We start from the raw sequence: 26,057 nt of genomic DNA on the forward strand, positions 1-26,057 counted from the left end.
CCCCCTTCAGTGCTAAACTAAGCTAAACGTCTCCTGGGTTTGGCTCAACGCACAGATGTTGGTGGAAGCCATCAAAGTCTCCAAAACTCCCCAAACGTTCGTTCGTCTTGTTAAAAAAGTGAAACCAGCTGTAAGTTTTTGATATTAAAACACTTGATTAGGCGATTAAAGAAGGGGGGAAACAGTTTAAGGTGATAAATTAGCTAGTTTTCTTTATTTTGACAGCACTGGCATTGTTATTAAAGGTCTCTACGTCTGTAATATATAATGTAAATATTGTAAGTGAGACATTAATGTGGTTTGGTGCATTCGCTCTCCTCACATCACTTTGCCACTTCAAGGATCTTTTCAAGCCAAAGCAGGAGCTGTTCTGAAGCTCAACGTCAGATTTTGTGCCAAAACCTTTTGTAAATATTCTTAATTTCATTCCAGTTTTCTCAAAATTTCAAAATTAACAGTATATTTTCTTCTTCCCTTTCATCACCACTCTGTAATTTGTCGCTCCCGCCATTATTGGCAACTTCAAGGACAAACCTTGTGCACCTCAGATGGATATTGAACGCTGCTGTCGATTAAAGTGGAGTGTTGGAGGGTTGCTGGTGTCCTTTTCCCTCCCTTCACTCCTTCTGTGGTGCAGAGAGACACCCCCCCTTCCCCCCCAAGCCACCCTTTGGGGTTGCTGATATAAATACAAATACTGTCCCTCCTGATGCGGGACTGCGGTTTAAATCCGGGACTACAGCACCATCTAGTGGCGAGACGCCAGAACCGCTGGCAGCAATATTTACCAAGTTAAGAAACAGAATATAATGATGATTTCCTGAGTCCTAGTGAGTTCAGTGGGCGGTGAGATGTGAAGAATTAAAAACAAAATCAACCAAAAAACACATTAGCAGTCGGTTCGTGACGGAGTTAATCGTGAAGTTAAGTCGCCTGATCGGCGGATTAATTTACAGACGACGTTCTGTGGCTGTGACGTCATCGTAACCCCTAAAGACAGACGATAATTTTATTGAAATTACTTATTAATGTTCAGCGGGATGGCAGCTGCGTTGCATTAATGTACTGAAGACCTGAGACTTAAGTTAATCAAATTCATTCAATCTGTTTTTCTTCTTGTAAACTTGGAAGAGTTTAGGGCTGCATTAGAAAACAGTCAAACGGGCTGTAACAATATCAGCTTCAAAGCTAGAAAAAAAACACTCCGAGATCGGCTATCAGACAGTTTGGGGAGGAAATAAAACCGATAAGACAATAATGAGCATGTTATCAGGGCACGAGACAGCGCCCCCTGTCGGCGACCAGCGGCATCGCAGCCGATATCTGGTGTGTTTATTCCAATTCTATGTGGATGAAGGTAAAACAAGAGGAGAGCGTCAGTAATGTTTGCTTTTTTAGTATTTTGAGGGTCACTCTTTTCATTCATAAACGCGTTAATAATATGAATTCACATTTCATTTGAAAAAGAATCCGGCTCGAGGGAGACACGAGGCATAATAATCTAGTAAAAGCTGTAAAGACGCATGCGAAATGTGACGGGGATTCATTCGATATTTGCAATAATCCACTGTCGCTCCCGCAGCACAAACTGGCCGCATCCTGAACAACACAAACCGTGCACGCAGTAAGCCAATAAATCCCTGGAATCACGCATACCGGGGATGCGCGCGGGGCGTGCGTGGGGGGCAACCCCGACTCTGCCTCAGCCTCCATCTGATGGTAACATCAGGCAGTCCCGTGAAACATTTGCGTGGGAGTTCCCTCCACCGCCATGTCGAGGCGGTGCAAATCTCTCTCTCTCTCCCTCTCTCCCCCCCCCCCCCCCCCCCCCCCCCCCCCCCCCCCTCATCCTCCTCCCCCACATTAACAGCTTAGTACAGCAGCGGCGGCAGCAGCAGCTCCAGCAGTATCCAGCATCCATCCATCCATCCCTCCCTCCCTGCCTCCCTGCCTGCCTGGGGATCCGCAGACCTGCCCCGCGCACCACCGACGCACAGAGGGGGCGCATCGTCCGAGTGATGCCCCAGCTTCAGTCGCGTTTCGTCGACAAAGACCGGGAGTAGATTCCGAAGGGAGGAAGAGGGGGGGAAACGCTTCTGCCACAAGGACGGCAACTGCCCATGAAGATGTCCAACGCTGACATCGTCCTGAACGCCGCCGAGCGGGTGGTGAAATGTAAGTTAGCCCACATTTGCCACGGATGTTACATAACAGCCCGAGTGTTCGCGGCCGTGCGGGGGGGGGTTTGCGGGTTTGGGGGTTTTTAATTTTATTTTGCAGAACATGGCCTTTTTACCGGGATGTCGTGCGGGAATGGTGCGTTCGCGGCCGCCCGGACGGTAGTGAGCGGGGCTTTGATGTTGATAAACAATTGTTTGTTGGGGTTTTTTTTCCTTCCGTGCACAGCCCCCGCCGCGCGTGCGGGAGAGCCTCGGAGCGGCGGGGGCTGCACAGCAACACCTGCTTTTTCACAGCTGAAAATGTTTCCTTCCGAACCGATGCTGCTGGTTCGGGTTCTGGCCCAGAGGGGCCCGTGATGCAGCAGGATTGCACCGGCTCTGGAGAAGGGGGCATTTAATGGGGTATTTCAGCAGGAGTGAGTCACGTTTTAATGTGATTAGCGGGGCAGATCTAGAAGGGAGCCCCGGCAGCTGCGTTCAGAGGCGGCTGCTTCATCTGAGAATTACGGTCCAACTCGGATCAATGGGGAATGATGAAGTGCTCACTCCGGTACCGTAACTCAGTTAGTCCTGCTCATTTCTGACCACGGAGCCGCTCACACACTCAGAACCGGGCCCTGGTTTATTCCCACGGTGGCCCAGTTGCTCCGTCAGCAATCAGCGTCAACGACTTTGTCCTCTTGGGCAACGAAATAGTAGAAAAACTACAAGTGACCCGCACAGTGAGACACGTGACCGGGGCCGCAGGCGCCACTCACGTCGTGCACGTACGCAAACGCCTTATTTCACCATTCCACTATCAGGTCCTTGTGCACATGTGCGGCGTGTTTGGGAAACACGTGATCCTGAATCGGACCCACGGTGGAACTAAGTGAAGGATGCAGGTGACCGGAAGTTACCGCACAGGTGACCGGAAGTTACCGCACACCCCGTTTCACAGATCTCCTCCTCTAACGTCTTTACATCCAATACAAAGTGATAAAACAGCCCCCCCCGACCCCCGCTGGTGCGGTCCTGTGTTGTGAGGCAGCCGCGCGACTGTGGGCATCAGGAGGCGTATTCAGGTCAGTTATTTCCGGCTCCGCGTCCACCTGAGAACCATCTTCCTTCTGATCTGCGCGTTCTCCCCTCACACACTGACGTTAGTCTGCATCTCCGTGCGTGGCGGCGGCTGTATCCTTAAAGAAACCCCCCCCCCCCCCCCCCCCCTCCCCCAAACGTGACGCTTCATCCATTATTTGATGGTTCCAAAGCGGAAGTTTTGAATAAATCATCCCGCGACAACAAACGCGTGCGCCGGAGAGCCACGCGGACGCTCCACGGGCTCGCGCTCTCACCCGAGTGGGAAGATGAGGCCGTGCTGGACCTCTCAAACGTGCACCCCCTCGTTAGTCCCATCACATGAACGCGTGCCAGGCCAGTCAGGGACAGCACGCGCTTATAACGTGCGTTATCCAGCACAAAGTGCGTGTTGCAGACGCGCTTCTTCACATTTAATTAGATCTGAAGCTCCACTGATGTTCTGCAACAATGCTGCTCTGCTGCTGCTGTGCTGCTACTGCTGCTGCTCTGCTGCTACTGAAGCTGCTGCTGCTGCTCTGCTGCTGCTGCTGCTCTGCTGCTGCTGCTGCTAATTCTGCTGCTGCTGCTGCTCTGCTGCTGCTTCTGCTGCTACTGCTACTGTTGCTGCTGCTCTGCTGCTGCTGCTCTGCTGCTGCTACTGCTGCTGCTGCTCTCTGCTGCTGCTCTGCTGCTGCTACTGCTGCTGCTGCTCTGCTGCTGCTGCTCTGCTGCTGCTGCTTGCTGCTGCTGCTGCTGCTGCTGCTGTGCTGCTGCTGCTACTGAAGCTGCTGCTGCTGCTACTAATGCTGCTGCTCTGCTGCTGCTGTTGCTGCTGCTGCTGCGCTGCTGCTGCTGCTGCTCTGCTGCTGCTGCTCTGCTGCTGCTGCTGCTCTGCTGCTGCTGCTGTTGCTGCTCTGCTGCTGCTGCTGCTCTGCTTGCTGCTGCTGCTGCTGCTGCTGCTGCTCTGCTGCTCTGCTGCTCTGCTGCTGCTACTGCTCTGCTGCTCTGCTGCTGCTGCTCTGCTGCTGCTGCTGCTCTGCTGCTGCTGCTCTGCTGCTCTGCTGCTGCTGCTCTGCTGCTCTGCTCTGCTGCTGCTGCTCTGCTGCTGCTGTTCTGCTGCTCTGCTGCTACTGCTGCTGCTGCTGCTGCTTGCTGCTGCTGCTGCTACTGCTCTGCTGCTCTGCTGCTGCTGCTTGCTGCTGCTCTGCTGCTGCTGCTGCTGCTGCTTCTGCTGCTGCTGCTGCTCTGCTGCTGCTGCTCTGCTGCTGCTGCTGCTACTGCTCTGCTCTGCTCTGCTGCTGCTCTGCTGCTGCTCTGCTGCTGCTGCTAATGCTGCTCTGCTGCTGCTGCTGCTCTGCTCTGCTGCTGCTGCTCTGCTGCTGCTGCTGCTCTGCTGCTGCTGCTGCTCTGCTGCTGCTGCTCTGCTGCTGCTGCTGCTACTGCTCTGCTCTGCTGCTGCTCTGCTGCTGCTGCTGCTGCTCTGCTGCTGCTGCTGCTGCTGTTGCTCTGCTCTGCTGCTGCTCTCTGCTGCTGCTGCTCTGCTCTGCTGCTGCTGCTGCTGCTGCTCTGCTGTGCTGCTGCTGCTGCTGCTGCTGCTGCTCTGCTGCTGCTGCTGCTCTGCTGCTGCTCTGCTGCTGCTACTGCTGCTGCTGCTACTGCTGCTCTGCTGCTGCTGTTGCCCGGCAACATACAGTATTTCATAGTTCAACTCCGCCTGGGTGCCGAGCAGAAGTCGGCTCATTTCATCTCCCCACATGCTGTAATCTATAACGGCGTGCTAATGCATCTGCATGCACGCTCGGTGACAGGCGTTGAAGTGGCGTATGTATTATGTATGTCCTTCCTGGAGCATCTTCAGCGTGATGATATCGTCCTTTTACTCCGTTTCGGTTCATTTTTCCAGTTTAAATGAGCGCGAGGGTCCGGGCGATGTATAGAGCTCAGCAACACGCATTTATGATGGCTCCTTGGCTTTAAGGCTCCAACATGACCTATAGTTTACATATTTATCTCCAAGCAAATGCTCATCGATAGGCATCAGAACCAGGAGTGTATATGTAGTCGTGTGCATTTAAAGACTCATATGGCTGCTGCTAAAACAGGAAAAGTGAGCTAAAACAGCAGGAAGTTGCTCTTATATTTCCTTTAGATAAAGATATACGCTTCCATACATCGGCCAGCCCTGTGAGCAGGATGACTCTGGTTTTGCTCAGGAGCTTTGCTCCATCTTGGGTTTTTGTTTTTGCCGTTTTTAAAAGAATGAGACTGAAGTCATCAACGAGGCTGAGACCTGAGCGGCGACCGTGCCGAGTGTGTGCCGGCTGGGGAAGTGTCAGAGGAGGCGTCGCCACCGCAGATGCACACTTTCACACTGTGGAGCGTTTTCGTCCCATTAAATTTGCTCGCCCCGGCTCGCCTCATTATCCCGGGAACAGCGGCTTTGAGATTTCTCAAGTCAAGCATTCATTATTAAAGAGCAGGTCGATGGTGTTCAGTTTAAGTCTCAGCCTCGAGACTCTTCTTTTCTCCCCTTTTTCCTTCATTATCTCTGAATTTGGCTCTGCTGTGGCTCTGTTTGCACATATAGCATCCTATATACCGGTACTGCATCACAGGACTGGTTTGTAGAACCAGAGAATAGATGGTTTCTAAAATGTTTTACATTTTAAAAAAGCACCTGTATCAGCCAGCTCAGGTGCCTTTCGCAGCCAGGAGCCACCCTGTGATAAAGACACCTACGTGCCAACTTTACAAAAATAGATAAAACGCGCCGCTAGCTGACATCTGCTACGGCTAGCAACACATGCCACAACTAGCTTAGCTAACATCTGCCACAGCGTTCCACTCCTGATAATACCTTCTGTCACTACTGACAAACGTCTGCAGGAACCTTGATTATTATTATATTATATTTACCTGTGCCCTGTAGCTTTAAGCTCCCTTTGTTTGCGCGAATACAGCAATAGTGGGTTAGCTGAATTTAGCCACAGTTTGACTGGATGCTAATAGCAGCTTACTGAAAAAGGGCTATTTGTGCTGAACATTAATTTACAGTCCTGGTTTATTTGTGTGAAATGAGCACAATTGCACTCTTTCATCGGGTTGCGTTACGCCCAAATGAAGCCGGTCGTTTCTCGACAGTTCAAAAGAGATCGTCGAGCCAGATGATGTGTAGATTAATGCTAATACACAGCGCCGCCCGAGCTGAGCAGGCACAGATCAGCAGCAGATGCAGGGAAGAACCTCAGCAGCCACTGGAGCAGTGATCTCCGGTTGGATTTCACAGTAAGTCTGTTGAGTAGGTGACTGGCGCATTTTAATGGCCACGGGCTGCAGCAATCCAAGGAAAGTGCTGGATGAACAGAGCATTTAGGCGTTAGCCGAGCTTCAGAGCTCAGAAAAAGACTTAACATCCATCCGTGCACGGGGAGAAAAACACTATTATCATCTGACTTTGCTTGTTTCACGTGTCAGCTGGCGAACGTGTTTGCGTTGTAAAACTAGCCGCCCTCAGAAAGGCCCTAATTTTCTGTTCCGTGCTGTCGGCTCCCCTCTTAAATAAGTAATGCTGTAATCTGAGTAACTTATTCATCATTTTTTCCTGTGTGCTTATTGTACAAATGTAAACCCGGCAGAAAGGGACGTAACCATATGTCACACTCAATGCACACATTTGCATTAATGTCTCATTTTCATGCTAAAGATGCTGTATAATGCATGAGCAGCAGCGCGGCGAGGCCTGCAGGCCAAACACAGGCGAGCCTTTTAATCAGGCGGCGTCTCTGCCCGACTTCCTTCATCGTTCGCAGCGATTCTGTAACGTTGCGTCTTTTCCCCGCATCGGATCCGGCAATGTGGTGGTATCGCCCCGTCGTCATGGCGACAGCGATGCCACCCACCCACTCGTCCACCTCCTGGTTGAAATGTCACCGTGTGCATGTGCTCTGTCCTCAGCCGTCCCCTTCCCTCTGAGTCACCGCCTCACCATGAAGGAGGTGTTCGACGGCGAGGGGAAGCCCCGCGTTGACCTGCTGAAGGCCCACCTGACCAAGGAGGGCCGCGTGGAGGAGGCCGTGTCGCTGCGCATCATCAACGAGGGGGCGGCCATCCTGCGTCAAGAGAAAACCATCCTGGACATCGACGCGCCCGTCACAGGTGTGCTGCCGCACGGCAGGTCGCGACCTCCGGGTCAGGATGTGTTTCGATGTCACGCGGGGGTTGAACGAGTCCGTTTGTGGGGGTTCGGCACCCGTTAGCCTCCCTCGCCGATACCCGTTCAGACGGAATCGTTTCGCTCAAGCTGAGGGGAGAACTGAAGTGAGGAAGGCGCTATTGTGCACGATAGGAGCGCACGTGAGTGCACTAACTGTCGCTTTTCAAGCAGACTCATCATCCTTCTGTCTCTGGGGCTTTTTAATCACCAAAATCAAACAAACTCAACGCATATTTGCATTGCAAAGAAGCCAAAATGTCTCTTTGTGTGGCGCTCCGGAGCTTTCCGAGCTCCTCCCTGCTTGGACGGGATTGTAAACGGATGTATTTTTAACCTCCGTGTTGGCTAAAAATACCCACAAAGTCTAATTTAGTACAAAGAGTTTGAGACTTGCATCATAGCAGGAAGGTTGTGGGTTCAACACCAGCTCAGGCTTTTGTGTGGGGAGGTGTTGCTGGTCCTCCTCACCTCAGGATGGAGGGAGGGATGGAAGGAGGAGAGGAGGGAGGGAGGGAAGAGAGGATGAAGGGATGGAGGAGGGGAGGGCGAGGAGCAGGGAGGGGAGGGAGGGAGGAGAGGAGGGAGGGAGGAGGGAGGGGTAGAGGAGGGATGGAGGGAGGAGAGGAGGGGGTGGAGGAGAGGAGGAAGGAGGAGAGAGGAGGGAGGGAGGAGAGGATGAAGGGAGGAGGAGAGGAGAGGAGGGAGGGAGGTGAGCAGGGAGGAGGGAGGGAGGAGAGGAGGGAGGGAGGAGGAGAGGAGGAAGGGAGGAGAGGAGGGAGGATAGGGGCGAGGAGGAAGGGAGGGAGGAGGGAGGAGGATGAGGAGGAAGGGAGTAGAGGAGAGAGGAGGGGGGGTAGGGATTCGAGGAGGAGGGAGGTAGGAGTAGAGGAGGGAAGGGAGGAGGAAGAGGTTGAGGAGAGGAGGAGGAAGGGAGGGAGGAGAGGAGGCGAGGGATGAGAGGAGGAAGGAGGGAGGAGAGGAGGAGAGGGAGGTGAGGAGAGGCAAGGGAGAGAGGAGGAGGGAGGGAGGAGAGGAGGGAGGAGGGAGGGAGGGGGGAGGGAGGAGAGGAGGGAGGAGGGAGGAGGGAGGGAGGGAAGGGAGGAGGAGAAGGAGGAGAGGAAAAGGGAGGGAAGGGGAAGAAGGGAGGGAGGAGAGAGGGAGGGAGGAGAGGAGAAGGGAGGGAGGAGGGGAGGGGGGGGAGAGGAGGGGGGAGGGGGGGGGGGAGAGAGGAGGGAGGGGGGGGGGGGAGGAGAGGAGGGAGGGAGGGAGAGGAGGAAGGGAGGGAGGGGGGAGGGGAAGAGGGAGGAAGGGGGGAGAGGGGGGGGGGGGGGAGGGGGGGGAGGAGGGAGGGAGGAGTGAGGTGTTCCTGGTGACCGCTGGGTTTAGCCAGTTAACATGGGACGGATTTAACAACTCAACAATATCTGCTGAGGTCACATGTGCGTGTTAATATATGAACCACAACAGCCGTTTAGGGGGGAATTCTGAGTGTATAGTTCAGGTGCACAGGTGGCCTTAAACGCACCGTCTAGGTGACACGTCTGACTACGGTGTCACCACAGCGGCTGTGTGTGCGTGTGGTGTGTGTGTGTGTGTGTGTGGGGAGGCGGTGTGTAGCGGTCCGTTATTAGCCACGCTCTTGTGAATCTTGACGTGCACGGCTCCTCTCACATGTGCGCATGTGTGCCTCTGATTGCTTTAGTCACACAGGCAGTCTCCCACTCACAGCGCTCTGAGCTCTGAGTGGGCGAAGGCCACTGTGGAGCTGAGGGGGGGGGGCAGAGAGCAGAGAGGGGGGCAGAGAGGGGGGCAGAGAGAGGGGGGCAGAGAGAGAGAGAGGGGGGAGGGGAGATGGAGGATGGGTGGAAGAGAAGCAGAAAGAGGGAGATGATAATGAAAAACTGAAGGCAGTGATGGAAATGAGACGTAGGTCTGGGCCACAGTGTTGAGCTGCAAGGAAACATGGTTAGATTAGGTAGGGTTAGGTAGGTTAGGTTAAGTAGGGTTAGGTTAGGGGTTAGGTAGGGTTAGGTTAGGTAGGGTTAGGTAGGGTTAGTAGGGTTAGGTAGGTAGGGTTAGGTTAGGGGTTAGGTAGGGTTAGGTTAGGGGTTAGGTAGGGTTAGGTTAGGTAGGTTAGGTAGGATTAGGTAGGGTTAGGTAGGGTTAGGTTAGGTAGGGTTAGGTTAGGTAGGGTTAGGTGGGGTTAGGTTAGGTTAGGTAGGGTTAGGTAGGGTTAGGTTAGGGATTAGGTAGGGTCAGGTTAGGTAGGGTTAGGTTAGGTAGGGTTAGGTTAGGTAGGGTTAGGTTAGGGATTAGGTAGGGTCAGGTTAGGTAGGGTTAGGTTAGGTAGGGTTAGGTTAGGGATTAGGTAGGGTCAGGTTAGGTAGGGTTAGGTTAGGTAGGGTTAGGTCATCTTAGGTAGGGTTAGGTTAGGTTAGGCAGAGTTAGGTGGGGTTAGGTTAGGTAAGGCAGAGTTAGGTAGGGTTAGGTTAGGTAGGGTTAGGTTAGGCAGAGTTAGGTAGGGTTAGGTCAGGTTAGTTAGGGTTAGGTTAGGTTGGGTTAGGTTAGGCAGAGTTAGGTAGGGTTAGGGTCAGGTTAGGTAGGGTTAGGTTAGGTAGGGTTAGGTTAGGCAGAGTTAGGTAGGGTTAGGTTAAGTTAGGCAGAGTTAGGTAGGGTTAGGTTAGGTTAGGCAGAGTTAGGTAGGGTTAGGGCCTAATCACTCCCGTTCTTTCTGAACTCTGCTGGTTGTCTTCCAGTCTGCGGCGACATCCACGGGCAGTTCTTTGATCTGATGAAGCTCTTTGAAGTGGGAGGATCACCGGCCACCACGCGTTACCTGTTCCTCGGGGATTACGTCGACCGCGGCTACTTCAGTATCGAGGTAAAGTGGGCGGGGCCAGGGGGGAGCCCCCAGGTCGGCCCCGCGGGCCCCGTCTGACTGTCCCTTTGCTTTCGTTGCAGTGCGTTTTATACCTGTGGTCGCTGAAGATCCTCTACCCAAAGACGCTATTTTTACTCCGTGGAAATCATGAATGTAGACATTTGACGGAATATTTCACGTTCAAGCAAGAATGTGAGTACGCTCGCCCCCGTTATGGGGGGTGTTGGGGGTGATGCCTGACCTTTCTGGAGTCATCCCGCGTGTCTTGTGTCTCCAGGTAAAATCAAGTACTCGGAGCAGGTTTACGACGCGTGCATGGACGCGTTCGACTGCCTTCCGCTGGCGGCGCTCATGAACCAACAGTTCCTGTGCGTCCACGGCGGACTCTCCCCTGAAATACACACTTTAGACGACATTAAAAAGGTATGAAGCTCCTCCCGCACCAGCCGGGCCGGACCGAACCTGCTCTAAAAGCCAGAATCTCTGCTTGTTTCAGCTGGATCGGTTCAAGGAGCCGCCGGCCTTCGGGCCCATGTGCGACCTGCTGTGGTCCGACCCCCTGGAGGACTTCGGCAATGAGAAGACCCAAGAGTATTTCAGCCACAACACGGTGCGAGGCTGCTCATACTTCTACAGGTCAGTCACGTCTCCACGTTGATCGACCCAAACGTACAGAGATAAGGACAGAGGACAGGAAGAGGAGCGAGTGCTCCTGTGATGGGGGGGGGGGGTTCTTAATGAAGGTTGAAAACCAGCAGCAATGTGGGGGCGAGGAAAAAGGAAAGCTGGGAGATTTATCCCTCTGGTTCCCCCCCATCCCTCCCCACCCCCCAGGTTGCTGTGAAAGCTTAGCGGCTCCTTTTTCTCTGAAGCTTCGGTCGGTTTATTAGGCGGGGAACTATTTTACCTGGACGTCAGATTTAAAACAACCCAGCGGATTCCCACGAGAGGCGGCGCTCCTCGGCGGGCAGCTGAGCCTTTTCATCCCCCCTTTGGCTGCTGTTAAACAACAGGTCCGAAGAAAGCGTTTATCGGCCGTGCACGAGGAGCAGGATTAGGCTCTAGATGTGTGGGGGATGTAGCGACAATAGCCGTCACTTTCCCCGCGGCTCGGCTCTGCATTCGCTCTCCAGCCTGCCCCCCCATCACTGCGTCTCCTGCCAGTACAGCACAGGTACGGGTGCAACACATGGGGCGCAGCAATCTCACCCAGCTGGTGGAGGCAGCACAATGAAACACGTGTAGCATGTTGCTAATTAGCATTCTAGGGAAGGTCTGTTTTACCTCGCTTTCCACCTGATGCCTGGTTGTGGGGGGGCGACAGCACAGCAGCCGTCCCACGGCGGGGCCTCCGACTCTGTCAGACTCCCCATAATCCTTGTTTGCTTTGAACCAACGCAGAGTTGATACCTTCGTGCGGGAGTCAGGTAGCTCAGGAATGTTTACCGTCTCTCCTGAACTGAATCGGGGGCAGGAAAAGGTCAAAATCCCGAATGTGATGCGATTGGTTGTGGCGCTTCCGTGAGGTCGACTGTTGCCGGCCACAATCTGTCAGGTTGTGTCACCGTTTGTTCGATATTTGTGTTTATTTTTCTGCAGCATTTAGGAAGGGATATTCTTCCAGGGGTATGTTTCCTATATATAAACCACAGGACGCGTATGTAATGACACCCATCCGGACAGGAAGCTCTTCTCACGGGGAAGAACAAAAACAAACCTCTCGCTTTCACACACCACAACGCCGCACTCCCATTTCTCTGTGGCTCCTTCGCTCGTACTCACTTGTCAGATTTCTTGCGTGCTTTCTTCTCACTCACAGGCTCGCAACACATAATTGTGTGTTTTCACACAGGGGGGAGAAGGAATGCAAGCTGCAAGCAGGCAGTGTGTGTGTGTGTGAGTGTGAGTGTGTGTGTGTGTGTGTGAGTGTCCGCGCCCTCATGTCGGTCGATAGATGCTGTGGGAGCCGACAGAAAATAAAACGCTCCGTGCACTTCTCAGATCTGTATTTTTATGTAATTTTTGGCAAACGTGCACAGCGCCGAGCTCAGGAACAAGAGGCGTTTGTGCACCCAGCGTTAGCACTTTATATCGAACCCTTCAGAGCAGCACTGGCTTCGCACCAACGTTCCGCACATCAGCCACGGAGGGATGAGTTACAGCACGTCCGTGCTAGCGCGTAACGCGGCTATTCCTGTCATTTATGTAGCAGCCGCCATGGGAATGCTAATCATGTGACCTAGATAAATGGGGATGGCACAGTTTCGCCAGGTGCCCAGGGCACAGCGGTCTCCTTGTTTTTCTTCCAGCACAAACCTTTGAGCACTTTAATATTTTAAACACTAAATATTTTAAGCACTTTTGAAAGTTTGATGGGTCCGTGGATAGCGGTGGCTGTAGGGAAGCAGCAGCTGGGAGCAGGAAGGGTGTGTTGTGTGGTACCGCATGTCTGCAGGACAAATGAATGTCCTCCATCCTTTTAGGTATAAAGACTAGACAGCAAATTACTGCTTTAAGAGGTCTGACACGTTGGAGAATCAAGGTCGTGGTATAAAGATTTACGGAATAATAAACCCAAAAGTGTCACAATGTCAATAAAGAGTTTGATGAAGGTCTTGAAGTCAGTGCAGCCAAATCGAACACAATTAACACAAAGTGTCAGTTTCAATCCAGGCTAGCAAGTTAGCGGAATAGTTAGGCTAATACAGATGCACCAACGTTGGGAGGAGGAACTTTTGGTTTTCTGCTGATAGTTTTCCTTTGAAAAGGCTGTTCGGAGTCGCGCAGCTACTTCCAAGTAAAGCAAACACAAAGGAGTTCAGAACTCATAACCTGCTGGGATGTGACAGATTGAGGTCCTGTTGAATTGAGGACATTCATTTCCACATTCTAAAAAGAGCTAATGTATCTAAAATTTCTCCAGTGAACCCAGGAGACGCAGGCTGGGGGCACGGTACACTTTAGGGATGACATAACACCACCTTCTCCGTATTACAAAACATTCCAGAGAGAGAGAGGGAGAGCGCGCTACATCCGGGCCCGACCGCTCTGCTCAGCGTGCAGGCCGCGACACAGCTCGGAAGCCCAAATTGACACTTTGGAAGTTGTGTTGTTTTTATCATCTCTCTTGACAGGACAGCTCATCGTCCATCTGACCTGAAAAACACCACATGACTTTGGAGGACGGTCAGCAGCGGCGCGACGACAGTTTCCATCCGTCTTTAGGAAACGCTTCGGTTCCGGAAAGTCGGAACATTTACAACACATCGTAACTTCTGGATTCCGTTCACACAGAACATTATTAATGTCAACATTTGGGGGGGGCAGAGTCAGGCGCTAATTGCACTTCCGCCGCTGCGTTACCGTGCGCGTTGCTGTGGCCTCGGCCTCCTGCCGGAGTCGCCTCGCACGCTTGGCTTCCCTTCAGGTATTTTCCTGTCCGGTTTGAGCCAGAGGGCAGGAACCTCTCGCTGGTTTGCCTGTTTTTCCTGCAGGTAGCAGCTTGATTTTCTTTTTCACGCGCTTGCGTCATCCTCCGCCAGAATTCACTTTCCATGCGCGCAGATTTACATCCTGTCACGGAACTGATGCCTCGCCCTTTCTCCCCAGTTACCCAGCGGTGTGTGAGTTCTTACAGAGCAATAACCTATTATCCATCATCCGAGCGCACGAGGCACAAGATGCAGGGTAGGTCCTCCTGGCACGCAAATAACATAACTAGCATCCACCTTCACGCGCACGCTAAGGAAGCTCTCCCTCTTTCCCTCTTTCCCTCTTTCCCCCTTTCCCAACTTGGGCCCGAACTCCTTGAAGTTACCGGATGTATCGTAAAAGTCAGACCACGGGATTCCCGTCCCTCATCACCATCTTCTCAGCGCCAAACTACCTGGACGTTTACAACAACAAAGGTGAGGAAAACTACTTTTGCATCTCGTGCTGTCACTCAGAGGCGTGCGTGCGCGTGTGTGTGCGTGTGTGCGTGGTATTTACTGCTGCTCTGTAAAAAGGTGTGTGTCAGAGGTTGCCTTACACCCACACACACACACACACACACACACACACACACACGCTCTTCTTTTGGCACTGCTCAAGAGCTGGAGCTGCAAATGCTGCCCCCTGCAGGTCTGGATAAAATGGCACCGACAGCGCCGTTGTAAAATGGGTCAGATTAACAGAACCGACTTATATTTAATATTCTATGACATTGATGCTTCATGACAGGCCGCGCTTTTATTCACATTATTCAACCTAATCACAACCTTTACTTCGACTCGTTATATAAGTGATCGGACTGAAACGCTGCCTCCAGACATCGGCAGCATCTCTGAATGCGTTGCTGTGGTAACACTGTAGGCATGAGTGCATAGGCTAAAGATAAAGCATGAGGAATTCCAGCTGAAGTCACCTTGCGAGCCTCTGACTGGCTGTTTCTGTTTAGATGTTCTTCTGGTCTGGTTTTTCTATTAAAACCATGTTTTGTGTTTTTGTTTTCGATGGGAGCTGCAACCTCATGTGACACGCGAGCGCGTTGCCTCCCTGTTAGCTCCTGCTCAGCTACTTTATGTGTGGACGGCCAAGGTGACAGTCTTCTTTCCTGAGGTTTAGTAGCAGTTAATTGTGTTTCTCATTTGTGATACAGATTTATTTGATAATCAGACGTAACACAGATGTTAGCTTTTGGATTGCTGGACTAGATGCTCGAGCCACGACTAAAAACAAGCAAATAATGTATTTGTATTAAAATCGGGGGTCGACGGCCAGGATATGCAGAACCAAGATGGTGTTCAGTGGAGGTTGTGCCTTAAAAAAAAGATTAAAATCTTCGGTGCTGCTGTATTAAACTCCATTTAAGAGCCCACAATAGCATGCATGGGTTAAGGTAACTGCATTTAGCTTGCGAGCGGCAGTCAGAATGCATCAGGGAGCACTCGTTTGTATTCTCAGATCTGTGTCTTGGTTGCTATGGGCTATGGGAGATGGGGCGCGTGGGAGGGACTGTCGGCATCGCTGACTGTCTCCATGTGGCGTTATTCCTCTTGATCTAACAGTGTCAGCAACCCCTGGCCTCAGCTAGCCCATCTAGCGGTTGGATATATCGTTCCACTCCGTCTCTGCTCTCCTCCCTGCAAGCGCAGACGGAGGATGTTTAGAAAACTGAAAATAAAATAAAAACTGTTTAATGTGGGGACATGAAAGATTGTAAAATCCGCAGCCTGCCGTTGCTCCGAGCGGGCCTTGTTATGCAAGATAGATTCACATAAGATGATATTACATAACCGAATTCTGCGTTCTATTGAAGGTTTTTCCTATAAAAACCATAAATGTCACCCCTGCTGTGATGATTGGCTACTTCTGTGTGTGCGTACGAGCCTCTGCATACATACAAATACACACACTCGTTTAGGCTAATCTGTACATCCACAGTTCTTTAATTCAGCTCATTCGCTACAATCAAGCCTGCTAATGACCAGCTGGGTGATGAGGAGGAAACAGACATAAACATCATACATGCAAATGCATCAGTAATACTAGAGAGGTCAGGGACTCTGGGGTGAGTGAGAGGGACCAGAAGCTACACCAGCTGTAGCTTAAACGCTGCTTCTCCTGCCTGTTCTGCTTCCCAACAGCTGCTGTACTCAAATATGAAAACAATGTCATGAACATCCGGCAGTTCAACTGTTCCCCTCACCCCTACTGGCTGCCCAACTTCATGGACGTCTTCACCTGGTCTCTGCCGTTTGTCGGAGAAAAAGGTATCGTTGGCGCGCATGTGTATGTGCGTGTGTGTGTGTGTGTGTGTGAGAGAGAGAGAGAGAGAGAGCCCGGCTCTGGGGCTATCCTCCCCTTTCACCTGCCTTTTATTGCTCTCCTCCAGTCACAGAAATGCTGGTGAATGTGCTGAGCATCTGCTCCGACGATGAACTCATGAATGACGAAGATGAGATCTTTGACGGTGAGTTTTGACGGGAATCAGCCAAAACTAAACGCCGGGCCGGTTTGTTGCGCTGCGGCGCGCGCTCGCGGGGGTTCTGATTCATTCTGTGCAGCCGTGGTGACGCGAAGGCTCACCTCAGCATGTAATTACGCCACTGTTCTCCAACAGCCTATGGCCTGTGATTGCATTCATGAAAATCACATATAATCAGAGTATTTGATGTCTTATAAAAAAGCCCAGCGAACAGTTTCCTGTGGATTTCATGGGCTTTGACGACGGCCTCTTTTACGCCCGTGAAGCCGCTAATAACATTCATTTCATTTCTTTTCAGCCAATGCAGCTGCGGCGCGCAAGGAGGTTATCAAAAACAAGATCCGAGCCATCGGGAAGATGGCCAAAATGTTCTCGGTGCTCAGGTAGCCACGGCGTTTGCGTGCGTGGACGTGGGACTGTGAGGGGGGGTGGGGGGGTGTGCGGCGGCCCTATGGAGTTTCTGTTTCGAGGGGTTGACCAAAGTTTCCTGAGCCGTTTGTCTGTCGGCGTGTTTCTGCAGAGAGGAGAGCGAGAATGTGTTGACGCTCAAGGGCCTGACGCCCACTGGCATGCTGCCGAGCGGAGTTCTCTCTGGAGGCAGACAGACGCTGCAGAGCGGTGAGTACGCGGCGCAGCTCCTCGCTAGCCTTTACTCCATCTTGTTTGGTCAGTTCCTTCATCACCGTCTCAGTCCTGCCTGCCACACCCCCCCCCCCCCCTCTGAATTTAACGCAGACCAGTGGGCTTTGTCTTAGACGTTTGCAGCTATTTTGTGTATTACGGGTGAAATATTACCAGAGCAAAACGTGTTATCTGATCCTCATGTTTGCACCATAGCAGTGTCCCAGTTACAGCGGGGGCACCTGTTAAAGAAAAAAAAATGGTTACATGAACTTTTTCAAGATGTAAAATGAAATATTTAGCTTCAGGCCCGAAGCGGTGGTTCCTCCCCCACCGACGATCGATCACTCTCCACTCAGCCTGTCGCTCCTCCCATCTCACGGTCTCTGTCGCTCTCTTTCTATGGATCATCCCTGGCATCCGTCTTATGGCTCACTCTCTCCGTACTAATGCATGTCGCACTCCTCTGAGTTTGGCTGCGTTGCCGGTCAACACGTGTACCTCGTTGTGGCCCGGCCCGAGCCGCTGAATCCCTGGAGGGAGGCTGCATTTGGCATTTGCATGGCTTTATCAGGAGTAACCTGCTACCCTCCTCCTCCCCCCTCAGCCACCATTGAAGCCATTGAAGCACTCGAGCCGCATGATGAGGACAGAGAAGGTAAACCCGCGCTCCACCTCCAACCACCCCTCTCAACATACGGGTCAGGGTTTCCTGCTACAAGTGCCACAATCAACACACACAGAAATAGCTCCAGCCGGCCCGATTTCGCAGGGCAGAACCAGAACAGTCGGCAGTGAGGTTGATCAGAAGTAATGGGAATATTACTGCAGGGAGGAAGCGTGGGAAGAGATGCAGACGTCTCTCAGCTGCTGGTGCGGGTGTTTATACAGTCAGTACATTTACAGAACAACAAGGGCCAGTGTCTCTCGAGCCCCTATAAACTGACGCTGCCCTTTCTGAAGTGCACGAGTACATGCGCGATAAAGAACCACACGCAGATGTTATCTGTTTCCCTTATATTCAGCAGCATCTACTAGCCAGCAGATCACAACTACGGTCGGTTTCCTGAAGTGCGCGTTTGGCGCGGGGGAAATTGCCACTTATTCTCAGTTTCTATGACAACCGAGGGATAATATCTAGGTGACTTACACAGGGCGAACACTGGGGCGAAAATGTCAACTCTCAGGGGGCCGATAGTTAAACAGAGCTAAGCTAAAGTTGACCTGCACACAAACTGATGGCAGATGATGCTAACGGTGGCGTTGCTAATAGTGGCCTTATTTCCACTATGTTTAGTTCTGTTTTGTGATTTTCTGTTACTAAATTCCCCTCGAAGACAAATGAAATCCAAGGCTACGTATCAGTGTCCTTGTTCTCACTCCGCCTCTGCCTACAACAAGCTGCAAAGTCAAGTGCTGCTAAGAGGTGCATGATTAAAGTACTTCATTGTGTTCTCTTTTTTTTAAGCTTGTAAATGCCCTCCATCCAGTTCTTAAAAGTGGTGCATGCACGAGAACAAGAGACAGCTCAGAACATCAGCATTAAATATGCATCCCGAGCTCCTTGTGATGTCTGAAATAATCCCTGCTCGTTTACCGAGACCCTTCAGTTTGAGACGGCGATTCGCAGCATTATCATTTCTGATTTTTCAATTTGCACATGAACGTTTTTTCTCCACAATCACTGGCAGGAAATGGTTCTTTTCCCGAAGGTAAGTCGGATACGTCGCTACGAGTCTGCGAGAACCCTGCGCAAGTGTTATTTTCTGCCACGTGACGCCAGGAACAGACAAGAAAACGCCATAGTTGGAGACGTTTACGTATGCAGACGATGTGCCGCTGTTACCTTCTAAAAATACCCGTCTCCTTTCTGCATTTTTAAAGCCTTTGTCGTGCACAAACGCAAGTGACAAACGGGATCTTTGAAGCGTCTGTCTCGCGACCGTGCGCGAGTCAAAACAAGACGCCACACGTAGCGGCGCCCATTCGTCATCGAAACCGATCGGCTGCGGCGAAACGGCATCAGGAACGCTTTGGCCTAATCCCGCTGTGCGTTTTCTCCCTGTAGCCATCCGTGGGTTCTCCCCACAGCACAAGATCACCAGCTTCGAGGAGGCCAAGGGCCTGGACCGCATCAACGAGCGCATGCCGCCTCGCAGGGACGGGGTGAACCACGTGGGTCACTCCATGGGGAAGATGAACATGTCGGAGGCGAACGGCACGGATGACAACAGCAACATCCAGTGACGTGCTGTCTGAGACTCGGAGCGTCTCACTTTGGGAATTCAGGCCTCTGCATAGAAATAAAACAGGCCCACAGACGGAACATGAACTCTGCAACCAAACCACAACGGGCGAACGGTAATTTTTTTCCCATGACAGCACGTCACCGCACAGCAGGGGGAGGGGGAAGCTGGGGGTCACGCCGGGTGGCGGCCTGGCCGGATGGAGGTTGTTTCTGCCTGTTCCTCCCTTTCCCAGTCATAACGGGCTGAACGGCTGACGGCCGCGTTGCTCCGAGAGCGGACAGACGTCTGCTCCCCCATCACAAAGCCTGACAGGAAACAGATTGGCAGTATCCACGCTACGCTCATGCTTAATTACTCGTTAATTACATGCTTATTGCGACATCCTCACGGAGTCACGCCACGAGCATCGGACATGTTTACTTCCACGCGTTGCTGGTGTTCACGGCGACCCAAACAGATCAGCCCAAGTTAAAAATGCTGACTAATCTCACCACTTCATTTACGTCCGTATTTTAGCCTCTTTACTTGCTTACACCCCCCCCCCCCCCTTCTCACAATTCTGAGCTTTAGAAACCAAAATCTAAAGACGACCCAATTGGAAAAAGTCTTCGGTAACCCCAGACGTTGGCGCCCTTTGACCTTTCTCAGTTCCAGTGCGTTTTCATGCCTCAGAGCCGCACAAAGGAGGAAATTCTACAAATTTATGACAGAAGAACCAGTTTACAAGATTAGATGTTCTGGGGGGAGAATCGACTTTCTAATGCTTATTTTTGTGATTAAAAAGAAAGAGCATCCTTCATACGCATTAGTTGTGTCATAGATCATATATGTATTATAAATTTTCTATACATTTCCTATTGAGTACTAAAGTGCACCCACACTGTGATCCAAATTTAGCATCAGTTGCCACGTTCAAATACGATGTTTTGGACTCCCGAAAGGACGAGGAGGCAAACAGGAAAATTCTCCTCCAAATCAGATAAACTGGGATTATAGCGAATGCCTCAAGCGACACATACTATCACATCGATTTCTAGGGTTTCCTTTCATAATTAATATTTTTTCTACTTTGTATTTCATCTTTCTATTTATGAAAAATATCCGTGAACTGAGGATGGATTAAAAAGTGGTTTTTAACACAGCATCTATGGTATGGAACGCATCAATGCATGCAACTGAGTTCCTAATTGTTATGTGAGATTATAATTGTGATAGTTGTGTTTCAAATAGTAAATTTGAATGATTTTATTTTTTGAATTATACTTGTAGTTTCATTTGTCTTGTTTTATACATTTTATAAATAGGCTTCCTTTGAATGATTTGGTCTGGGTTTTTTTTCATTGTTATTTATTACCACTGCTTTTAATTTTATATTGATTTATTATATCCTTTTGCGGTCTGAAGCCTTGCGTTCATTTACTTATTTATTTTGATTTTTTGTACAGAAAATGTTCAATAGCGTGAATGAATATAATCTCAGTGAACAGCATCTTTCAGGCTGCCAAAGCATGATAGCATGGTTTTCAGATGTAAATGAAATGGACACTAAGAAAATCATGTGTCACACTTGAGTTTAACTGGAACATTGTACTCTGGTTATATTTACTGCTGATATATTGTTACGATTTAGCTTATGGTTATTTTCCTTTCTCTGGTTCTGGTTCTTGTATGGTCTACATGCATATTTCAACCAACGAATATAATGGATTTTATCTCGCAACATTTTTTATTATCTATGGAAATATGGTTTCGCATTTGACTTCCTAAATGATGCACACATTGTAAGCATGCCCTATGGGACAAATCACATTTTTTTACTCTTGAATAAAATATGCATGAACAAAAAAAAAAAGAAGCTTAATTTGTTACTTGTGAATGTTTGTTTTTAATTTGATTTTCATTTAGATTTACAAAATAATAATGGTTTACCTGGAAAGTTAGTTGATTCAAATTCTCAATCAAAACGAGAATCAAACTGATTAAACTTTTTTTTGCTACTCTGCAAAGATTCTCACTCATAAAGATATTTTGCCTTTATAGCCTATATCATATAGGCTAAATATAGCAACGCGTTTGTTTTTTTGGTTGTATTTTATTACAATAGGACGCACAAGATATTTTAAAGGTATCAGATTTTAGAGAGAAGTAAATTAAGACTCCATAGAAGACGCCATTTAAAAACTCCCATCGAGGGGATCAGTGAATGCGTCACAAACAAGCGTCGGCTCTACGATTTCAACGAAGGACCGTGAACGCAGCAGCAGCATCTCATCCACACCTGCTGCCGTTACTCAATCTTCTACCCTTTCTGAAGAGCTTTGAATAAAAGTCAGACAAATTAATAAAACCGTCCCGCTCAATAAATCGACTTTAGATAAACTAATTAGTTAGATTAATACCACTGATCTTTTCCTAAAAAATGTTTACGTCCCTTCGCAGGATGTGACGTCGACGCTTCCCCGTCTCGTCCTCTAGTCCATCACAGTTCGGTCCTTTAAGCACCGCTCAAAAACACCTAAATTAGCCAACTTTGTATACCGTGGTCTCTGAAAAATGTGCCTACTGTGGGTCTGTTTGCAGGTTAATAACAGACGTCGCTGCTTTCCAACGATATTGTGACAGCGAGCGCGCACCTCTCCGCTAACGGCAACATTGCGCAGTCCTGCAGCCAAAGCTAACAGCAGATCTGTCGTTAGCTGCTGCGGCTCTCCTTGCTATATGATATTCACGCATGTTGCACAGGACCAGGCCCGTTTAGACTGCGAATGGATCCGCGAAAACCAGCCTGTAACTTTGAAATGGAGAAAGAAGAGGCGGACCGGCTGATCGAGAAGGCGAAGCTGTGTTTACGGTCCGGACGGAAAGATCGGGCGCTGCAGTTGCTTTACGAATCCCAGAAAATCTACCCGAGCACCAGGGCCAGAGGTAAATTTAGCTAGCTCCTGTTCTGCTGTGCCACTCGTTTCTTCACTAACACGTCGTTTTGCTGTCTCGGGCTGGTATGTCACCTGTTCAAGTCGTTTCACATCCCCAAGGCAGACACGTTTGGGCTCTTTTTTGATACAGCGCAATGCAGTTTAGGTTAATGTTCCATTCCAATGCAGAAAACGGGACCTTTCCCTTCATAGTAATCATTGACCAATTCTCCAGATGCTGTTCCTCGGTTGACTTGATGCAGTGTGGAGACTTGAGCAATGTGGTGTTAAACATTACTTCACGCCCTCCTAAACACAAGCCTCAGCCCGTCTAACAACAAATTGCACATTATTTGCAAAGCGCAACCACGTTTGACGCACAACGAGGCCAGAACCACTCTATTTATGTGCACTTGCAATAAAATCGGTAAGGAAACAAGCATGCACAACTACCACCATGCACTTTGATCTGTTTAGCATCTCACTGCACACGCTTGTTTTGGTCGGTAACCCTGATGTTCCAGCGACTCATGACAGATTTCTGTTGATTTCAGTCTGTCCTTTTCATGATTGCAGTGTTAATAGATGCCATAGTAAAGAATGGACGCGCCACATCTGCAGGGGCAGACTACACGCCCCCTCCGCCAGGGTGGAGAGACGAGGACATTGGGAGCAGCGAAAGGACATTTGGCGCGTCCAGTGATGAGAAGAAGACGTACACGGAGGAGCAGCGGCAGGGTGTTGCCAGGTGTGATATATTTACAGCGTTTCACCATGTCAGTAATATTAATTGCTAAAAAGGTCAGAAAATAGTGTTCCGTCAGCCTCCGGGCAACATTTTTTGCAGAGTAATTTCATTTTATTTAGCTAAAGAGAGCTCTCGCTCCAGGCGGATGCACTCTGGCTTCAGCCGGCACCCGTAGCCATCAAACACCGGGTCGAGTCAGTCGCCGTGCCTTGTTTTTGCAGGATTAAGAACTGTAAGGACTTTTACGAAATTCTGGGCGTTCCCAAAAACGCCAGTGACGAAGATCTGAAGAAGGCGTACAGGAAGTTGGCTCTGAAGTTTCACCCCGACAAGAACTTCGCTCCGGGAGCCACGGATGCGTTCAAAGGTACCAGCGCGCGCCGCTCAGCACGACCCAGAGTCTCTGCGAAGGTCTGACGTGTCCCTCGACACCTCCCCACAGCTATCGGCAACGCTTACGCCGTGCTGAGCAACCCCGAGAAGAGGCAGCAGTACGACCAATACGGGGATCAGTCGGCAGCTTTCAGCGCGCCCGAGCAGTCGGGCCGCAGTCGCCCCGGTTACTATCGGACCTTCCACCGGGATTTCGAAGCCGACATTTCCCCCGAGGAGCTCTTCAACATTTTCTTTGGGGGACGGTTTCCTACAGGTGGGTGTTCCTGCATCAACATGAGCCTCACACATCAACACACATGTTCATAGGAGGTTATTCTATATGTCTGTATTCTATATTATTGGTGGACTTAAATGGCTGCTACACCGGGTGTGTGTCCAGGAAACATCCATGTCTACACCAACCAAGGAGCCTCCTACTCTCAGTTCTACCAGCCTCGGCGTCGGCGTGCTTATGAGAGGCGCGAGGAGGTGGTGGAGGAGAACCGGAGTCAGGTCAGTGAGTCACGAAGCGCGTGCGCATCCCATCGTGGTTTAAAGTTGCGATGCTGCTGCGAAAAGGCAACGAGGTTCTAATCAGGAGGGCGAGTCCGGCGCCCGTTTAACCCGTCTGCCGCGGCGAATGCTCTCACGTGACTTTACGTGCTGCTAAAGCACCTTCACAGCTTTGGACACGTCGGCTTCAAAGACGGGCAAGCGCGGCGCTGGCGGCGGAGGGGGGGGGGGGGGTTCAGTGCCTCGGAGCTGCCTACGTGCGCTGTAATCTGTGTCCGTTTTATCTGCCCACAGAACAACTTCACAGCGTTCCTGCAGCTTCTCCCCGTGCTGGTGCTAATCCTCATATCAGTGTTTACTCAGATGATGGCTACTAACCCGCCCTATAGTCTCTTCTATAAGCCGTGAGTGCACCTCCTCTCAACCATGGGGGCCGTTGGGAACTTCCTGGCGTTTTCCCCCAGTAATGCCTTTAAACGCTGCTGTTTCAGGGCCATGGGGCTGGTGGTGTCCAGGGAAACGCAGCACATGGGCGTACCTTACTACGTGGACAAAAGGTTTGAAAAGGAATACCACGGAGCGGCGCTGGACGAGCTGGAAAAGGCGATCGAGAGCGACTACATCGAGTACCTGCAGAACAGCTGCTGGAAGGAGAAGCAGCAGAGTAAGCCTGCGAGTCGATATTAGCGCCCCTTTTGAGCATCTGAGCAAAACTACGTCCTCCATGCACGCTGCACACTATCATTACACCTTTAGCTGGGGGCAAGTGTCCACCGGTTGCCTGGCAACTGCAACCACGCAAGAAGATCTGTTATAGAATGTCCAAAGAAATGTGTGTTTTGATGTCTCGGGGTTTTGGCAGGTAGATTAGACACTCGTTCCAGGGACAGATGGGCGGTCTTTTCCACTTTTATGTAAAGCAGGATGAGCGTTTCATCCAAACCCAGACTCGTTAATGTGTGCGGGTCGATTCAAAAAGGGCATTTTGTGCGCTCCTTTTTCAGAGTCCGACCTGGCCAACCTGGGCCAGCTGTACCGGGATGAGCGGCTGAAGCAGAAGGCGGAGTCAATGAGGCTGGACAACTGCGAGAAGCTGCATCGACTGGTCGTGCGTCAGAGGGGCAAATAAACCCCCTCCCCCCAGTTGCTCGGCTGACGCTACAGTAGCTCATTAAATGAATACACGTGAGTTGTCTAATCTGGCCATTTTGGAAGGAAAACTCTTCGGTCCAGCCCAGGCGGCGGGAGATCTGGAATCGACGTGCCTTCTCTCCCCGCTGCTGGCCGAAAAATAAGTATTTGCTGGCTGCACACGACTGTAGGATGCGCCTTTCAACTTCTTTCTTATAGAAATGGAGTGACATTAGAGTTGTCCCTTCGAGGTTTTGAAGGCAGTTGTATGCTCACAAGTGCGCATCTAGGATTAATTTGTGATTATTGGATAGACGGAACGATATTTAAGCATCTCGGCACTTTTTTTTTTTTTTCTGTCCCCCTGCGGAAACTTTTGAAATTGACCGTCAGGAAAATCCTAGAGCACATTTTTACCCTTGGAAAACCCAAATGTGTGTGAACGTCTGTACCGCCGGTCATCGGGCTGGTTGACCTTTTGCACTCTACCTCTAGGGGGCACTGGAGCGCAGGGCTCCAAACCACGACCGAATTGGCTCCAGCAGCGTTTCAGTGATCAACCCGAGGTTACGAGCAGGGATTCCACTTCAATTTAACCGTCTTTCCAGCCAAGATTGCCGATGCTTAGATGGCAGGATGTGTATCCCCCCCCCGGCCCTCTTAATCATGCTAATTTAATTTTATTAGAGCTAACATTTCAAATGGTTTTATGAATCTCCACAGACGATTCACACTGTTTTTCTAAATGACTATTGAGATTTGGTGGACATGAATCTTCCAACGACGGGACGTTTTTCTTATTGTCTTGAGGTGGACGCTGACTCTCGAGCTCTTTCAGTTCTGACCCCTCAACATTCAAACCTTCACCGATGTTCTTTTGTCGTCGTGCACTAAACCAAACTGCCTTAGCTGTTCTCGTACTTCTGAAATATTCAGGTTCAGCTCAAGCACTTTTCAGTTGATGTTAAATCCTGTGTTCTGTATTGTTACTGTTGCATGCACCCCAGAGAGTGTTTGTTAATTACCTATTTATTTTGGTTGAAACATGCTCATGAGAACTGGACTGACTGACACCAACTTCCAGGTCTGTGCTGTCAAACCGTTACTGTGATCCACAAAAATCACGTTCTGGCACATGGTCAGTGCAGCGGTGCGCTCAAACAGGCCAAAATATATCAGAAAATTAAATATATAACCACAG

General features: G+C 50.4%; 2 protein-coding genes across 3 annotated transcripts; both read left to right on the forward strand.

Annotated features, from left to right (window-relative positions):
• The first annotated feature begins 1,856 nt into the window (after positions 1-1,856).
• Positions 1,857-21,029, forward strand: ppp3ca (protein phosphatase 3, catalytic subunit, alpha isozyme). 2 transcript variants are annotated; one of them, XM_057053664.1, is made up of 14 exons: positions 1,858-2,175; positions 7,197-7,397; positions 10,212-10,336; positions 10,417-10,528; positions 10,614-10,759; positions 10,833-10,972; positions 13,946-14,023; positions 14,150-14,244; positions 15,964-16,089; positions 16,212-16,289; positions 16,603-16,687; positions 16,825-16,922; positions 17,533-17,583; positions 18,994-21,029. In XM_057053664.1, the coding sequence occupies exons 1-14, from the start codon at positions 2,121-2,123 to the stop codon at positions 19,170-19,172; spliced, it is 1,569 nt and encodes a 522-aa protein (XP_056909644.1). In that variant the 5' UTR covers positions 1,858-2,120; the 3' UTR covers positions 19,173-21,029. The 2 variants fall into 2 exon arrangements, with proteins under 2 accessions (XP_056909645.1, XP_056909644.1); XM_057053665.1 differs by lacking the exon at positions 17,533-17,583 and having other exon boundaries at positions 1,857-2,175.
• A 145-nt stretch (positions 21,030-21,174) lies between these two features.
• On the forward strand, positions 21,175-26,056 carry dnajc18 (DnaJ (Hsp40) homolog, subfamily C, member 18). The gene is made up of 8 exons (XM_057053666.1): positions 21,175-22,099; positions 22,666-22,837; positions 23,059-23,204; positions 23,280-23,486; positions 23,613-23,725; positions 24,020-24,129; positions 24,217-24,389; positions 24,730-26,056. Exons 1-8 carry the CDS (start codon positions 21,940-21,942, stop codon positions 24,852-24,854), a joined length of 1,206 nt encoding a protein of 401 aa, XP_056909646.1. The 5' UTR covers positions 21,175-21,939; the 3' UTR covers positions 24,855-26,056.
• The last annotated feature ends 1 nt before the right edge of the window (position 26,057 follows it).

This window comes from Takifugu flavidus, chromosome 14, assembly GCF_003711565.1.
Source record: "Takifugu flavidus isolate HTHZ2018 chromosome 14, ASM371156v2, whole genome shotgun sequence".
Taxonomy (NCBI): Eukaryota; Metazoa; Chordata; class Actinopteri; order Tetraodontiformes; family Tetraodontidae; genus Takifugu; species Takifugu flavidus.

Bases quoted from the DNA above. Each gene is read 5' to 3' on its own strand.
- ppp3ca (XM_057053664.1), top strand. From the start codon at position 2,121: ATGAAGATGTCCAACGCTGACATCGTCCTGAACGCCGCCGAGCGGGTG. The intron at 7,398-10,211 runs GTGTGCTGCCGC...GTTGTCTTCCAG, and splicing joins CATCGACGCGCCCGTCACAG to TCTGCGGCGACATCCACGGG. The intron at 10,529-10,613 runs GTGAGTACGCTC...TTGTGTCTCCAG, and splicing joins TTTCACGTTCAAGCAAGAAT to GTAAAATCAAGTACTCGGAG.
- dnajc18 (XM_057053666.1), top strand. From the start codon at position 21,940: ATGGATCCGCGAAAACCAGCCTGTAACTTTGAAATGGAGAAAGAAGAG. The intron at 22,100-22,665 runs GTAAATTTAGCT...TCATGATTGCAG, and splicing joins CCCGAGCACCAGGGCCAGAG to TGTTAATAGATGCCATAGTA. The intron at 23,726-24,019 runs GTCAGTGAGTCA...ATCTGCCCACAG, and splicing joins TGGAGGAGAACCGGAGTCAG to AACAACTTCACAGCGTTCCT.